The sequence below is a fragment of the Crinia signifera genome, chromosome 12 (genome assembly GCF_055691185.1).
Source record: "Crinia signifera chromosome 12, ASM5569118v1, whole genome shotgun sequence".
NCBI lineage: Eukaryota > Metazoa > Chordata > Amphibia > Anura > Myobatrachidae > Crinia > Crinia signifera.
Genome location: NC_139228.1, coordinates 7,373,252 through 7,390,622, shown reverse-complemented (window position 1 = coordinate 7,390,622; position 17,371 = coordinate 7,373,252). Strand labels below are relative to the sequence as shown.

The following is a 17,371-nucleotide window of genomic DNA, read 5'->3' as shown; positions in this document are numbered from 1 at the left end:
CTTTTCTTTTACACTGACCCTGTCAGTGACAGAGCAGCAGCACTGGGGGTCTGTACAGACCCCTGCGCTGCCGGCTGCATCCGGCGCCGGACGCTGTGGCACCTGATGTCTCCCGAAGGAGAAAATTAGATTTATGTCTTACCTGTTAAATCTCTTTCTTCGAGGACATAAGGGGCCACAGAGATCCCTCCCTGCCGCGCCTGCTTTACTTTCGTTACTATCAGGTACGTTTACGTTATATTGTTCCTCTGTTGAGGGTACTAACTTGTGTTCAGAATGTCTTCTGTGTGGTGCTTCTCTTCCTTCTTTCTTGTCTCCTGCCATGGCTTGTTAAAAAAAACTGAGGTCCTTGGCCTGGAGGCGGGGTAAAGGAGGGGAGGAGCCCGGCTGCCTGGGTGGCAGCTGAAGTTTAACCTCTAGGGTGCTGGTGCTCACTCCCACTCCACTAGCCACTGTAAAGCCTGTGGCCCCTGATGTCCTTGAAGAAAGATTTACCAGATAAGACATAAATCTCATTATTGTTAACGATGATGGATATCTAACCTGCAGGTCAATTTTGCTGCACTCCTTGGCGGGCTTGCTGCGTTGCCGGTGGTGCTCCTCCACCGCGGGCTTGCTGCGTTGCCGGCAGTGCTCCTCGCCTGGCTTGCTGCGGTGCTCCTCCTTGCCCGGCTTGCTGCATTGCCGGCGGCGCTCCTCCTTGCCCGGCTTGCTGCATTGCCGGCGGCGCTCCTCCTTGCCCGGCTTGCTGCATTGCCGGCGGTGCTCCTCCTTGCCCGGCTTGCTGCATTGCCGGCGGTGCTCCTCCTTGCCCGGCATGCTGCATTGCCGGCGGTGCTCCTCCTTGCCCGGCATGCTGCATTGCCGGCGGTGCTCCTCCTTGCCCGGCTTGCTGCATTGCCGGCGGTGCTCCTCCTTGCCCAGTGGGCTGTCCCTTCCTATCCGTGGGATGCTGTGTGAAGTAAGGTTGCCTGGCTGTACTACTTGTGATGGGGCAGCAGGAGGTCTATGTGGGATGTTGGGACTGTGTATAATTACCATGTGTTTGTGTGATTTTAGGTGGGGACAGACCGATGTCTTCTCCAGAGGAAGAGGCCGAGCTGTTCATCCCGCTGGGTATGTGCTGTGAGATTTCACTATAGAAGTACACTAGGGTCAGCCTGGTGCCTTAATAACTGTGCCAGCATTATACCCTAGGGCAGTGTTTTTCAACCACTGTGCCGTGGCACACTAGTGTGCCTAGAGCGGTTTTCAGGTGTGCCCCCAGATGTCCAACCAGTTTACAGCCACCACCAGTTCAACTGTTATTTACTGGTCTCTTCTTTTCATGTAAAGGGACAATGTATTTTATTTTTGTCACCTGTGGCGATCAATGTGATTGTTTTTTATACAGGGGCCAATAGTTTTTTTTTTTTTCCTGTGGGTGCCAATGTGTTTTGCCCTGTGGGGAGCTCATGGTGTGCCATGGCAATTTTAAAATCCATTTTAGTGTGCTGCAAGGTCAAAAGATTGAAAATCACTGCCCTAGGGTACCACCACATCCTCATGTATCACTTCTTCTCTTGGCAGATGAACAGGATGAGCATGAGGAAGACCAGAAAGGGAAGAGGAGGAAGAGGAAGGTCCTGGGCAAAAGGAAGCGAGACTACAGGAAGGGAGAAGAGACTGACACTGTGACCTGTGGCCTAGACCAAGATCTAGATCGGGCTCTGGATGATAGAGCCAAACACCATAATCTCACCGTGGTGAATGTCCGCAATATCCTCCATGTGAGTTGGGTCTACTCTGTTATCTGGACTGTTCTCTAAAGTCAGTGCCGGGATAACGCTGTGCCAGTGACATCACACCGGGTGCTGACCGCACACTCACACCAGGGTTAATGCTGTGCCAGTGACATCACACGGGGTACTGACCGCAAACTCACACCGGGGAAAACGCTGTGCCAGTGACATCACACGGGGTACTGACCGCAAACTCACACCGGGGAAAACGCTGTGCCAGTGACATTACACCGGGTACTGACCGCACACAGACACCGGGGATAATGCTGTGCCAGTGACATCACACGGGGTACTGACCGCACAAAGAAAGCGGGGATAACGCTGTGCCAGTGACATCACACGGGGTACTGACCGCACACAGACACCGGGGATAACGCTGTGCCAGTGACATCACACTGGGTACTGACCGCACACAGACACCGGGGATAACGCTGTGCCAGTGACATCACACGGGGTACTGACCGCACACAGAAAATGGGATTTGTGTACTTACCGTTAAATCCTTTTCTCCGATTCCACAGGTGGCACTGGAGATCTACAGTGGGGGAATAGAGGGCGACCACTAGGAGCTTGGGCACTATAAAAAAATTACACAGAGTGGCTAGCTCCTCCCCTCTACTTCCCCCTACCCGGCAGTCTAAAGAATGTGCCCGGAGGAGGCTGGAAGATGCAACATACTTCCGAGAGGAGGATCACCAACCACATACAACATACATTCTAGAAATCGTAGAACAGAAGAATATTAGAAAATTCAGTCAAACAGAGACAACCAAACACTTGAATAGAACAGAGGCCTTTGTAGACAACTTCGAATGACCCTGTGATAACTGTAATGAATACCAGAAGTCCTTTAAAAGGTAGCAGCGCCGGGAGGGCGTCCAGTGCCACCTGTGGAATCGGAGAAAAGGATTTAACGGTAAGTACACAAATCCCATTTTCTCCTTCATCCACCAGGTGGCACTGGAGATCTACAGTGGGGACGTCCCAGAGCTCCCATCCCGGGTGGGAAGGCGCTGAGATCTTTCCAACACTGCCCGGCCAAACTGGGAAGCTTGAGCCGCAAAAGTATCAAACCGGTAAAATTTGATAAATGTTCTATGTCCCGACCAGGTGGCGGCCCTACACAATTGAAGTACCGACACGCCTCGGGCAGCCGCCCATGAAGGGCCTACAGACCTTGTAGAGTGTGCCGTAATCGTCGGAGGAGGCACCTGAGATGCCGTCAGGTATGCCTGTCTGATTGCAAGACGAATCCACCTGGCTAAGGCCTGCTTGGAGGCCGGCCAACCTCTTTTGGACATGTCATAAAGAACAAATAGAGAATCAGTCTTCCTCAGGGAAGCTGTCCTGGAGGTGTAAATTCTGAGGGCCCTTACCACATCCAGGTATTTTGAATCACTGGAGTCCTCTGTAAACGCAGGCACCACAATGGGCTGGTTTATATGGAAAGAGGACACCACCTTTGGGAGGAAGGATGCCTTCGTCCGTAATTCTGCTCTGTCCTCATGGAAAACCAGGAAAGGCGGGCGGCATGATAATGCGCTTAAGTCTGAAACCCGCCTAGCTGACGCTAACGCCACAAGAAGAACTGTTTTCCAGGTTAGATATTTTAACTCCACTTCTTCCAACGGCTCAAACAGTGGAGACTGAAGGAAAGAGAGAACTAAATCTAGATCCCATGGTGAGGTGGGATTTCGAAAAGGTGGTTGAATCCTCAACACTCCCTGGAAAAAGGTCTGCACCTGAGGTAGTAGTGCTATCTTCCTCTGGAAATAGATGGAAAGTGCCGAAACTTGGACCTTCAGGGATCCCAGGCGTAATCCTGCTGTGAGACCCGCCTGGAGAAAGAGCAGCAGACGCGGCAGTTTAAAGTATCTAGGTGATACTTGACGGCTCTCGCACCACGAAATGTATGCCCTCCATATACGATAGTAATGAATGGAGGTGACTTCCTTCCTTGCTCGTAACATAGTAGGAATCACTGCTGAAGGAATCCCGGCTCTTCTTAGGATTGACCTCTCAGTAGCCAGGCCGTCAAATGAAGCCGCTGTAAGTCCGGATGGACGAAGGGACCTTGTGACAGCAGGTCTTGTTGTAGCGGCAGAGGCCACGGCTCGTCTACCAGTAGAGCTGTGAGCGTGGTGTACCACGACCTGCGAGGCCAGTCCGGTGCTATTAGCAGCACCGTGACTGGTTCTCTGCGAATGCGCTGAAGAATCCGCGGTAACATCGGAAATGGAGGGAAGATGTAAACAAACTGGTAATGCCAGGGCATCGTGAGTGCATCTACCCCCTCTGCTGCCGGATCCCGTGTCCGAGCACAGTATCTCGGAAGCTGGTGGTTGTTGCGGGAGGCCATCAGGTCTATTTGTGGACAACCCCAGCGATGGATCAGACTCTGAAAAACCTGCTGATGAAGCTTCCATTCTCCTTGGTGAATGTTGTGACGACTGAGGTAGTCCGCTTCCCAGTTCTCTACTCCCGGGATGAAAACTGCTGAAATTGCTCTGAGGTGTTCCTGTGCCCAGAGTAATATTCTGCTGACCTCCTTCATTGCGGTCCGACTGCGTGTTCCTCCCTGCTTGTTTACATATGCCACTGCTGTGGCATTGTCGGACTGTACTCTGACGGCTCTGTTTTGAAGCAAGTCTGCCGCCTCCAGCAATGCGTTGTATATTGCTCTGAGTTCTAGGATGTTTATCGGGAGTAAGGCTTCCAGAGGGGACCACAGACCCTGGAACTGATGTTCGAGTACGACTGCCCCCCACCCCCGGAGGCTGGCATCCGTGGTGAGAATCGTCCAGTCCCATATTCCGAATCTTTTTCCTTGATTGAGATTTTGTGAATTGAGCCACCACGCCAATGATAGGCGCGCCCGAGGAGATAGAGTTATTCTCCGATGGAGCGTGAGATGGGAACCTGACCACTGATTGAGTAGGCAGAGTTGAAGAGGTCTTGAGCGAAACCGTCCGTATTGAATCGCTTCGAATGTTGCTACCATTTTTCCCAACAGACGGACGCACAGGAAAACTGTGACCCGTCTGTGTTGTAGCACCAACCGGACTAGGGCTTGAAGTGACGCAATCTTGTCCTCTGGCAGGAAGATCTTCTGTTGGACTGTGTCCAGCATCATTCCGAGGAACAGTAACCTCTGTGTTGGCTGGAGTTGAGATTTCTGATAATTGAGCATCCAGCCGTGGCGTATCAGTATCTCCTGTGTACGCTCTATGTTGGAATGAAGGATGGCTGCCGACGGCGCCTTCAGAAGCAGATCGTCGAGATATGGCACTATCGAAATCCCTTGGGATCTGAGAAGTTGCATCATCACCGCCATGATCTTTGTAAAGATCCGGGGTGCCGATGAAAGTCCGAAGGGTAGAGCTTGGAACTGAAAGTGATCGTCTCTGATGGCGAATCTTAGAAACGCCTGATGAGGCGGCCAAATTGGTATGTGCAGGTAGGCGTCCTTGATGTCTAAGGACACCAAGAACTCCTCCGGCTCCAAACCTGCTATGACCGATTGTAACGATTCCATTCTGAACTTCACCACTCTCAGGTAAGGGTTGAGATGTTTCAGATTCAGAATTGGACGCGTGGAGCCGTCTGGCTTCGGCACGAGGAAAAGGGTCGAATAAAAACCCTGAGTTCTCTGCTCCGGCGGGACTGGGATGATTACGCCCATTCCCCTGAGCTTGTGAACTGCCTGCAGGAGGGCTGTTGCTTTGTCTGGAGAAGCTGCCAAACCGGTTGTGAAAAATCGGTTTGGGGGCTTCCTTTGAAAGTCTATCCTGCAACCGTGGGTCACAGCTTCTGTGACCCAAGCATCCTGACAGGATAGACTCCAGACCTGATGATAGAGACGCAGCCGCGCCCCCACCCTGGAGTCTCCTGAGTGGGGCTGAGGTAAGTCATGCTGCTGGCTTTGGGGCCGGCTTGGGGTCCTGGGGAGCTGCGGAAGCAACACCTCTACCCCGACCTCTGTAACCTCTGCCACCCGAGAGGCCACCCCTCGCGCGGCCCCGGAACCTTGCCGTAGGGCGAAAGGACCGAAAGGACGGTCCCTGAAAGGGCCTTCTAGGCGGAGCGGGAGGCGCTGCGGAAGGTAAGAAAGATGACTTCCCCCCTGTGGCCTGGGAAATCATCTTGTCTAATTCTGGTCCAAATAGACACTCCCCCTGAAAGGGCAGTGCCTCCACTGCTGTTTTGGATTCCGCGTCTGCCTGCCATTGGCGTAGCCAGAGGGCTCTGCGGGCCGAAATGGACAGAGCGGAGATGCGGGACGCCAAAACACAAACATCCGAAGATGCTTCTACCAGATAAGCAGCGGCTTCTTTAATGTGGTCCGCTAAGGCCACTAACTCACCAGTTGCGGGATCATCGCCGAGATTTTCCTGAATCTGGGTTGCCCAGGCCTCCATTGCCTTGTTCACCCAACATCCCACTTGTGCAGGACGTTGAATCAATCCCGCCGCCGTGTAGATGTTCTTAAGAGTGTTCTCAAGTTTTTTATCAGAAGTTTCCTTCAACGAATATGTTCCCGGTATCGGGAGCACTGTCTTCTTAGAGAGACGGGAGACCGATGTATCCACGGCCGGTGGGGTCTCGCATAATTTCCTACTGTCTGCAGGAAAAGGATATGCTGTTAGAAACCTGTTAGAGACCTGGAAACGTTTATCTGGATGAAGCCATGCATCCCTTAAATGTTGATCTAATTCCTCAGATACGGGGAAAGCGGCCGCCTGCTTGCGACGCTTGCCAAACATCTGAGGACGATCTGGCAGAGTAATTTCGTCGTCTACCCTTAGGGTTGACTTCACCTTAGCGATGAGGTCTTCTAACCCCTGAGAAACCGGCTCAGGAGCTGGTTGTACCTGTACCAAATCCACCGGGTCAGTGTCAGGATATTGACCCTCCTCGAGGTGAGGCATGTCATCGTCTGACCCATATGTGTGAAATCTATCAGTGAGCAGATTGCGCTCATTAGGCAAGCTGGGCGGAGCTATTGGGTCCGCATCCCTAGGGTTAAGTGCCCTAGTTAATGATTCCACTGCTGAGGTTAATTCAGCCTGTTGGGACCTGGCGGTCTCTCTATCCTTATGAGAGGCTGATATTTCAGCAGATAAATGTGAAATCACTTGTGTCAATTGAGAAGCCCACACAGGGACCTCCTGCTGGGGTGCAGTCGGGGAGTCAGAACATTCTACACAAAGTACTGCTCCTTCCACCTGCGGGGTGAATTTATCCTGACATCTTTTACATGTCACCTTTTTTGTAGAACCCCCAGCCATAATCACTCTTACAGATAAAGTAAAGTATAGCAAGAATCAGTGTAGAACAGGTAGGGTGAGACAGAGGAGAATGAGCACCCACCAGTCAGATCTGCCCCCAGCGATAGAAACCTGCAGGGCTCTGACAATAATTTGACACAGCCCTTGCTCGCTAGCCTTACCTCTATCACCCCACTGTATACTCACAGACCTGGGTGATAAGAGGTCCTCGGTAGGGCTGTACACACTCCCAGCGGCAGGACGCGGCTAAGCAGTGCTCCGGAGCTGCAGTAATGGCGCCGGTGTGAGGAGAACGCAGGGGAAGCTGGGAAATCCTCCCGCGCGCCATAGCTCCGCCCCCCGACTACAGCGCGCTTAATAACGCCGCTGTGTATAGCACCGCCATTACGCCCGGCCCCCCCTTGATAGCAGGGAGCCGGGCTCTACTCACCCTGCCTCGCTGACCGGTGGCGGTGGGCTGTGCGGACCGGACGCGGCCGCAAGCGACGGCGTCCAGTCACTCTGGGACAGTGGTCCCAGGAGCCGGGGACCCCACGCAGACCGCAAGCAGTGGCGTCGGGGTCCCCTCCGGCAGCTCCCACGACGCAGACAGGCAGCCGGCAGACGCTGCCTGTCTGTCCTCAGTTGTTAAAGTTGAATAATTAACATATATAAAATAAAAAATCTTCATTTGCCCTGCGAGGGCAAACTGTTGCACCCAGCTCCCCGGGCACATTCTAAGACTGCCGGGTAGGGGGAAGTAGAGGGGAGGAGCTAGCCACTCTGTGTAATTTTTTTATAGTGCCCAAGCTCCTAGTGGTCGCCCTCTATTCCCCCACTGTAGATCTCCAGTGCCACCTGGTGGATGAAGGAGAAAGCGGGGATAACGCTGTGCCAGTGACATCACACCGGGTACTGACCGCACACAGACATCGGGGATAATGCTGTGCCAGTGACATCACACCGGGTTTATGAGACTGTGTTCCTCTGCTCTCTCCCTGCAGGAAGTCATCACTAATGAGCATGTGGTGGCCATGATGAAAGCCGCCATTACTGAGACGGAAGGCCTGCCGATGTTTGTAAGTCGCTGCTTGGTATAAGTGGGTTGTTTAGTGGCCAGATTAGCTGCCTCTCTGTGATTATATAGAGATGGATTCCATTATCTGTGCAGAGTTTGTATGTTCTTCCCATATTTGAGGCAATCTAGGCTTGCTGGCGTGTAATCAAGTACTTGGGTGGTTAGCTCAGAGTTCTACCATGTACCAGGACATAGTTGTCGCAGGTAGTTCTGTAATGTGGACTAGGAGGATGAAGGTACATGAGCGGCATGTGTCTGATCTTCACAATGGCCGTGGTTTTAGCCGAAATATTCTACCCTCCCCTGACACCATTGTCCTTCTAGCATTGGTATAATGTTGGCACGTCTGTTGTGTGGCAGAGGTCTCGTGCGCACGCTCCAGCCAGAGAGGCACCTACATAGGGTATTAGGCCATGAGCTAGATCTGTACATAGATATTGTGCTGGGGTTCCAGGCTCCGGCTCCTGCTCATATTCTCTGTTCTCTGTGCAGGAGCCCAAGATGACGCGTTCCAAGCTGAAAGAGGTGGTGGAGAAAGGAGTGGTGAGTATCGCTGTCTTGTGTCTGCATTGTCCGAGCGGTCAGCTGATGGGCTAGTAACTGTCTTGTGTTTCAGGTCATTCCCACATGGAATCTGTCACCCATTAAGAAGGCCAGCAAGCTGCAGGCAAGTGACTGGCATCCTCATGCCCAACCTCTGTCTCTCTCCCTCTTCCCCACCTCCCACAATACGCCACTACTCTGGCCATAAGTTGGCTGTCGTGTTGCAGGTGCCTCAGTTTGTGGATATTCATCTGGAAGAAGAAGATTCATCTGATGAAGAATATCAGCCTGAAGAGGAAGAGGAGGATGAAACTGCGGAAGAGGTGAGGGGCGCAGTGATAGCGCGACATTATGTAACGGAGCACACCTGTGCTAGTGATAATTGAATATCTGTCACTCTCAAGGGTCTCCTCCCACACCCTTACTTTCTCCTTCCCCACCCCCTTGCATTCTTCCTCCACCTCTCCTCTTAACCGCCCCCTCCTCCTTAACCCTCCCCCTCTCCCAGACTTGGAGGCCAGTGGATGCTGACCCCACTGTGTACACTCCCATAGAGTCTATTGGAGAGTGATGTGGAGAGCACCGCCTCCTCCCCGCGTGGACACAAACGCCTGAGACTACAACATGCATCGGAATCGCAAGAGGAGGAGTCCATGGATTGTCAGCAGGTAACTTGTGTTCTGTATTGTTCTGCTGAGGAAGGTATGTCTGGGTCTGAGACACTGACCTCATCCCTAGGACTTGTCTTTCTAGCAGCTTCCAGAAGGAGGGGTGAGACACATCAGTGCGGAGACCGTACCTATGGGGCCACCTCCACCTCCCAAAGTAAAGCACATTCAGGACAGCAGTTTCATGGAGACGCTCCATGCAGTGGACGAGGAGCTGGACAGTAACCCCGTCATCCTGAATCCTTTCCAGGTTGGTGCCAGCTACCTGACTGGCGGTGTAACCCGTGCATGACTAACCTCCCTTCTTCTTGCAGACGTTGGATGACAGCCTCATCGCTTGCCGCACACGTTCTAAAAGGCCCCTGAAGGATGTGCCCATTGAGCAACTGGAGGCTAAGCTACATGCCCCGGACATCACGGCAGATATGTATGACCCCAACACCGCTGATGATGATAACTGGATGATGTGGCTGCGCAGTCTGATGCAGAACGATGTGGGGAACGAGGGTGAGTCCATGGACTGGTCTCTGGCTGGGGTGTTGCTGCAGCCATCTGGTAATAGCGATCCCTCTCTACTCTTCCAGATGAAGCGGATGATGATGATGATCCGGAGTATAACATCTTGGAGGATTGGGATGAGCCAGACACTGAGGACCTCCGCAATGACCGAGCCGTGCGGATCACAAGTGGGTGGATAAAGCTGGTGGAGACTGGGGGATGAGATGTGTTCCACATGGGTCACCGTTCACCATACTGTCTTTTACATTAACAGAGAAAGAAGTCAACCAGCTGATGGAGGAACTGTTTGAGACGGTGAGAACTATGTGCGCATGGTGATGACCCGCTGCGCTCTTCCCCGCGTGTTCCTGTGGGTGGCCCACCACGTGCTCCCCTACGGGTGACCCCCCCCCCCCCCCCCCCCCCCCCCCCCCCCCCCCCCCCCCGCTCATCTCATCCTTCATATTCATGTGTTGTGCATCTCTTGTTCCAGTTTCAGGATGAGATGGGGATCTCCCATTTAGAGGACGTGCGACCAGATGAGGAGGACAGCAATCCTGACCCCCTTCCCGACTTCAACACTCCTCAGGCCATCAGGTGAGGGTGCGGTACCAGGCTGTATCAGCCAGCCTCCTCACTATGGGGCAGAGCAGCGAGAGTAACTGCTGAACCTGTTTGGGAAAGGAGGTAAAGGAAAGCTTGGGGTGCAGGGTTCCCCTCCTCACATGATGTGTGCTGAATGGGGGACCCACACAACCCCCACATCACTCTGTGGTAGCCCCATCGCTCCTCTCCTCCTACCATGTAATTTAGATGGAGTGTGTACCTACTGGAAATGTGATCATGGTGATCTCCTCCACCTGATCCCAGCTATCTCACAGAGAGATAATCGGATCCCCCCTAGGAATCCTGTGTATATGTGTACACAGCGATATATAGATCATTATGGTAGGCTGTGCTAATCATAACCAAAATGTGCTTGGAATTGGGTGTAGGTTTGAGGAGCCCTTGGCCAACTTGCTCACTGAGCAGCACCGAACAGTACGAGCGCAGCTGGAGTATCTGCGGATGAAGAAGAATATTACCAGGACAGAGGAGGACAGGTCTCCGGTACGGGAGTTGGAAATGCCCAAACTCCCCCCAACATCAAAGGTTCCTCCTGTGCTGAGCCTGGATTCTGCGCAGAGGAAGAGGCTACAGCAGCAGATGCAGCAGGTGAGCTCTGTGCAGGCTCTCCCATAGTGCGGCTCCTAGATGCTGCTATTGTCTGGTAATTCTCCCTTCATATATATCCTGCAGCATGTCCAGCTCCTGACTCAGATCCATCTCCTCACCTTCCGGAACCCGCGGCTAAACCAGGAGGCCAACACTGCGCAAATGTACCTGGTAACTCCCTGCTCACATATAGTCCGTCTGCTAGCCTATGTAATGCCGACACCATAAGGTTATGAGGTCATCATGGTAACATACACAGATTACGTGTAGTGTCGGGTAGGGCCTCACGTCCCCGGTATTGGGAGAGATAATCGGACGCACATACACAGATTACGTGTAGTGTCGGGCAGGGCCTCACGTCCCCGGTATTGGGAGAGATAATCGGACGCACATACACAGATTACGTGTAGTGTCGGGGCAGGGCCTCACGTCCCCGGTATTGGGAGAGATAATCGGACGTACATACACAGATTACGTGTAGTGTCGGGGCAGGGCCTCACGTCCCCGGTATTGGGAGAGATAATCGGACGTACATACACAGATTACGTGTAGTGTCGGGCAGGGCCTCACGTCCCCGGTATTGGGAGAGATAATCGGACGCACATACACAGATTACGTGTAGTGTCGGGGCAGGGCCTCACGTCCCCGGTATTGGGAGAGATAATCGGATGTACATACACAGATTACGTGTAGGGTCAGGCAGGGCCTCACGTCCCCGGTATTGGGAGAGATAATCGGACGTACATACACAGATTACGTGTAGTGTCGGGGCAGGGCCTCACGTCCCCGGTATTGGGAGAGATAATCGGACGTACATACACAGATTACGTGTAGTGTCGGGGCAGGGCCTCACGTCCCCGGGATTGGGAGAGATAATCGGACGCACATACACAGATTACGTGTAGTGTCGGGGCAGGGCCTCACGTCCCCGGTATTGGGAGAGATAATCGGACGCACATACACAGATTACGTGTAGTGTCGGGCAGGGCCTCACGCCCCCGGTATTGGGAGAGATAATCGGACGTACATACAAAGATTACGTGTAGTGTCGGGGCAGGGCCTCACGTCCCCGGTATTGGGAGAGATAATCGGATGAAAATACACAGATTACGTGTAGGGTCAGGCAGGGCCTCACGTCCCCCGGTATTGGGAGAGATAATCGGACGTACATACACAGATTACGTGTAGTGTCGGACAGCGCCTCACGTCCCCAGTATTGGGAGAGATAATCGGATACACGTACACAGATTACATGTAATGACTGGGCAGGATCTCACATTTCCCTATATCCTTCCCTTCTCTGCATGCAGTCCCTGCCCCCCACCCAGTCTGTACATATCATGTACCCCCCCCCCCCCCCCCATCTGATACAGATTGCTGTATACTTTACCTCTCTCTGTCTCAGGTCGAGTTGTCAAACTTTGCTGAGAGCTCTGCTCTGTCCCATCAGCCCTTCCACTCCAATTTCCACAGCATGTTTGAGGCCTGTAACCTGAAGGAAGCTCTACAGATTATTCCCCTGGTTCACAGTAAAGTCCTGGAGGACACTGAACCTAAACCACCAAAAAAAAATGGTACAGTCCCTGCAGCGAGGTGTGGGGGGTGTGCTAGGTGCAAGGTGTGAGGAAGATGTGTGGTGTGTGTTGTGTGCGAGGAAGATGGGGGAGAGTGCATGGTGTGAGGAAGATGGGGGAGAGTGCATGGTGTGAGGAAGATGTGTGTTGGGCGTGTGTTGTGTCTGAGGAAGATGGGGGGAGTGCAAGGTGTGGGGAAGATGGGGGGTGTGCTAGGTGTGAGGAAGATGTGCGTTGGGCATGTGTTTTTTTTTCTGCGAGGAAAATGTGAGTGTGAGGAAGATGGGGGGTGTGAGGAAGATGTGCGTTGGGCGTGTGTTGTGTGCGAGATAGATGGGGGGGGAGTGCTAGGTGTGGAAGATGTGCGTTGGGCATGTGTTATGTGCAAGGAAAATGTGAGTGTGTGAAGAAGATGGGGGAGTGCTAGGAGGGATGGAGAAGGGGTTTGTAGGGTGGGGATTGTAGAGGGAGGGTTATGTAGGTTGAGGAAGGGGATTAGGGGGACGGGTGTGTTGGGGAAGTGTGCTAGGTGTGAGGAAGATGTGGGGGGAAGTGTGCTAGGTGTGTGAGGAAGATGTGGGGGGAAGTGTGCTAGGTGTGTGAGGAAGATGTGGGGGGGGGAGTGCTAGGTGTGAGGAAGATGTGGGGGGAGTGCTAGGTGTGAGGAAGATGTGGGGGGGAGTGTGCTTGGTGTGAGGAAGATGTGGAGGGGAGTGTGCTATATGTGAGGAAGATGTGGGGGGAGTGTGCTAGGTGTGAGGAAGATGTGGGGGGGAGTGTGCTAGGTGTGAGGAAGATGTGGGGGGGAGTGTGCTAGGTGTGAGGAAGATGTGGGGGGGAGTGTGCTAGGTGTGAGGGAAGATGTGGGGGGGAGTGTGCTAGGTGTGAGGGAAGATGTGGGGGGGAGTGTGCTAGGTGTGAGGGAAGATGTGGGGGGGAGTGTGCTAGGTGTGAGGAAGATGTGGGGGTAAAGTGTGCTATGTGGGAGGAAGATGTGTGTGGGGGAAGTGTGCTATGTGGGAGGAAGATGTGTGTGGGGGAAGTGTGCTAGGTGTGAGGAAGATGTGTGTGTGTGTGGAGTGAGGAATGTGGGGGAGGGGTGATAAAGGGTAACATAGTTATATAGTAATTAAGGTTGAAAAATACGTTAGTCCATCGAGTTCATCCTATCTGACTAGTAACTACTGACTTGAGTAATTCATATCTATCGGATTCCCTTAGTGGCCAAAATTATCCAGTTTTGATGTCAATTCAGTAACAGTATTTGCTGTCACCACCCCCACCGACAATGAGTTCCAGAATGTTACTGCTCTATTGGTGAAGAATCCTCTTAATTCAGTACGGAATTTATTTTCCTCGAGCCTCAGTACATGCCGCGTGTCCTAAGTATAGGCCTGTTACTGACCAATCATCTCCCAGTTCCATATGATTCCCAATCCTGTATGTGAACATACTAATCATATCACCTCTCAGCCTCCGTTTCTTTAGTGATAACATATTCAGCCTGGTTAACCTATCTTTGTATTCTAGTGATTTGAGACCTTTTACTAGCTTAGTCGCCCTTCTCTGTACCTGTTCCAGTTCATTTATGTCCTTTTTAAGGTGCGGTGCCCAGAACTGAACACAATATTCCAAGTGTGGTCTCACCAATGCTATATAAAGAGGCACTATCACATTGGCATCCCTTGAATCCATTCCCCTGTTAATGAATGCCAGTGTCTGGTTTACTTTTGCTGCTGCACTTGAGCACTGTGCACTATTACCCAATTTTTTATCTATGATGACCCCCCAAGTCCTTCAGTAGAATTCCCTATAATAACTCCATTTAGCCTATAAGTAACTTGTTAATTTTTGTTCCCATAATAAATTTCTTTACATTTATCAACATTAAACTGCATTTTCCACCTTTCCGCTCACCTTTCCAGTTTATTTAAGTCACTTTGTAGTGTTTCTCTCCTGAGTTAATTTCCTTACAAAATTTTGTGTCTTCTGCAAATATTGCAATTTTACTCACTATGGGGCAGATTTATTAAGCTTGGAGAAGAGATAAACTGGAGATAAAGCGGAGAAAAGGTAAAAGGAGATAAAGCACCAGCCAATCAACTCCCAACTTTCTTTTTCAAACACAACTGATTGGCTGGTGCTTTATCTCCTTTTAACTTTTCTCCGCTTTATCTCCAGTTTATCTCTTCTCCAAGCTTAATAAATCTGCCCCCATGTCACTATCTATATCATTAATGAATATATTAAACAAGGGGGGTCCCAATATTGAACCTTGCGGGACTCCCAGTTTAGACCTTACGCCAGCTGGAATGTATGCCATTTACCACCACTCTCTATCCCAGATTGTGCAACAAATTTTCAATCAATTTACAAAATTTCTCTCCTATCCCTAAAATACCTAGTTTCATTAATAACCTTTTATGAGGCACCATCAAAAGCTTTAGCGAAATCAAGCAGTATTTCATCAACAGATTTCCCTAAGTCCAGCTCCTACTGACTTCCTCATATAAGCTAATTAAATTAGTCTGACATGATCTATTTTTGACGAACCCATGCTGAGCCTTAAGGGGCATACACGCAGCAATTTTGTGCTAATTTCTAAGCAATCTGACTAGATTACTTAGAAAATAAGCACAGATCTCTCTGTGTGTATGCCCCGAGAGATTACTTATCTCCTGCTAACTAAAGGGGAATACACACGTAGAGATGTGTGCGGTACTTGTGTATTATCACGGCGCCCATTGCATCGCATACCACTAATTTTCGGGTCCAAAGACCCTCACTGTACAATAAAATATTGCATCGCATGCCATTAAAATGGCATGCAAAACGATGCGATTTTAAATTGTACAAGCACCCTGATGGGGGATTACTATGTTAAATGCACCCCCATTGTTAACGCCACCCCCACTAACAACGCCGAAGTGTGGCGGCGGCGGTACGCGTCCTCCGACCTTTTCATACCCCCACTATCCACGTTGGCGTGGAGTTGATCTTAGATAGTGTGGCGAGCGCACCGAGCCCGGAGCTGCGCTCGCCACACTATCTAAAATCAACTCCACACTGACGTGGATAGTGGGGGCATGAAAAGGTCGGAGTACGATGCGATGCGACCAATACGATGTCGTACGATGGAAATCTTGGGTGCCGTGATAATACACAAGTACCATGTGTGCTAAGCAATTTTGCTAAGCTATTGAGGGTAGGCAATTTTCTAGTGTCCAGATCTCCCATGGTGAGCACATACACACGCAGTGATTTGTGCTAAGCAATTTTGCTTAAAAAAAAAAAAGGCCGGGTAGTGGTTCAGAATGAGAGATTGTGACCAGTATCTCTCATTCTGTACACACAGAGAGATTTGCAGTCACTTGCTAAGCAATTTGACTAGATTTTGACTGCATGCACTGACTTAGTTAGCTGGAGATATTTAATCTTTCAGAGCATACACATGGAGAGATCTATGCTTACTTTCTAAGCAATCTAGTCAGATTGCTTAGAAAATAGCACAAAATCGCTCCGTGTGTATGACCCTTAACTTGTCACTTTCTCCTGTTCTAAGAAATTTTGGATATTATCTCTTATTATTCCTTCTAATATTTTCCCCACAATGGATGCAAGGCTGACCAGTCTATAATCTTCAGGGTTAGATTTGCTACCTTTCTTCCATACTGGTACTACGTTAGCTATGCGCCAGTCCCTTGGTACCGTCCCTGAGTTTAATAATATATTGAATATCAGATATAATGGTAGTGCTATGACAGAACTCAATTATTTTAGTATCCTAGGGTGTATTTCGTCCGGGCCAGGAGATTTGTTACTATTTAGGTCTGTTTTTGACCATTTCCTCACTCAAACATACCGTTTGGGAGCAATCAAGAGACGAGCAATTAATCTGTGAGAGATCTTCTGAGGATTCTTCCCTTGTAAATGCTGGGTGGGGTGAGAGGGGTGTGTGGGGTGAGTATTTGGGTGGCACAGTTCTTGTTGGGCAGTAATGACATCTTTGCCTTTTTTTCCTCCAGCAGTTAGGAAAATGACCACCCTGCCCCCTGATATTGCCTGGATCATAGCCACTCGCCCACTCTTCATGTACACAGAGCTGTTACCCACTTGTGCCATGAAAGCTAAAGGCCCCAGAGACAGAGTCTTCTTCACCAAGGCTGAGGACAAGTGAGTTCTCCAGTGTGAAGTCCCCATAATGTATGTACGCTGTGCTATATACCATCACCTGATCACCCCCCCACTGTACATCCACCCCCCCCCCCCCACTGGTACTACCACCACCTGCTCCGTTATATATACAGTCATCTGTACATCCACCCCACACCCCCCCCCCCCCCCCCCCCTCCCCTGCACAGATACTGACGCCATCTGTCCTCTTAGTTTACTCGCTTTAGGCCTGAAGCACTTTGACGGAACAGACTTCACAAAGCAGCTGATCAGCAAATATCTGCTAACAGCTAAAACCTCCCAACAGCTGACTGTGCGAATCAAGAATCTCACCATGAAGAAGGCTCCGGAGAACATCTTTAAGGTTGGTGACTCCAGGAGGGTAGGATGCAGGACATGACGGCGGGACTAGTGTTCCTTATTGGGCTGATTATCTCCTCATTCCTGGCAGTTTTACAAGAGAACGGATGTGTTACCTGCGCTGAGTACCTGCTGTGAGGAGGTCCAACCCCAGGATGCCAAACCCCCCGTGGAGAGAGAAAAGTACCGGCTCCCGTTCTGGATAAAGGTACGT

At 51.1% G+C, this 17,371-nt stretch overlaps 1 protein-coding gene across 7 annotated transcripts in view; it reads left to right on the top strand.

The window, feature by feature from the left end:
* Positions 1-17,371, top strand: part of GON4L (gon-4 like) — a 44,177-nt gene that overhangs the window by 4,635 nt on the left and 22,171 nt on the right. For 5 of the 7 annotated variants that reach the window (XM_083166546.1, XM_083166540.1, XM_083166541.1 and 2 more), the window contains 18 exons: positions 1,060-1,116; positions 1,570-1,769; positions 8,053-8,127; positions 8,619-8,669; positions 8,743-8,793; positions 8,897-8,992; positions 9,224-9,337; positions 9,423-9,587; positions 9,652-9,844; positions 9,922-10,023; positions 10,110-10,150; positions 10,329-10,432; positions 10,831-11,050; positions 11,135-11,221; positions 12,456-12,624; positions 16,650-16,797; positions 17,011-17,161; positions 17,249-17,365. In XM_083166546.1, coding sequence (XP_083022672.1) covers positions 1,060-1,116; positions 1,570-1,769; positions 8,053-8,127; positions 8,619-8,669; positions 8,743-8,793; positions 8,897-8,992; positions 9,224-9,337; positions 9,423-9,587; positions 9,652-9,844; positions 9,922-10,023; positions 10,110-10,150; positions 10,329-10,432; positions 10,831-11,050; positions 11,135-11,221; positions 12,456-12,624; positions 16,650-16,797; positions 17,011-17,161; positions 17,249-17,365 — 2,141 coding nt within the window. The remainder of the gene's footprint in view (positions 1-1,059; positions 1,117-1,569; positions 1,770-8,052; positions 8,128-8,618; positions 8,670-8,742; positions 8,794-8,896; positions 8,993-9,223; positions 9,338-9,422; positions 9,588-9,651; positions 9,845-9,921; positions 10,024-10,109; positions 10,151-10,328; positions 10,433-10,830; positions 11,051-11,134; positions 11,222-12,455; positions 12,625-16,649; positions 16,798-17,010; positions 17,162-17,248; positions 17,366-17,371) is intronic. The other 2 variants (XM_083166545.1, XM_083166544.1) reach the window with 2 other exon arrangements.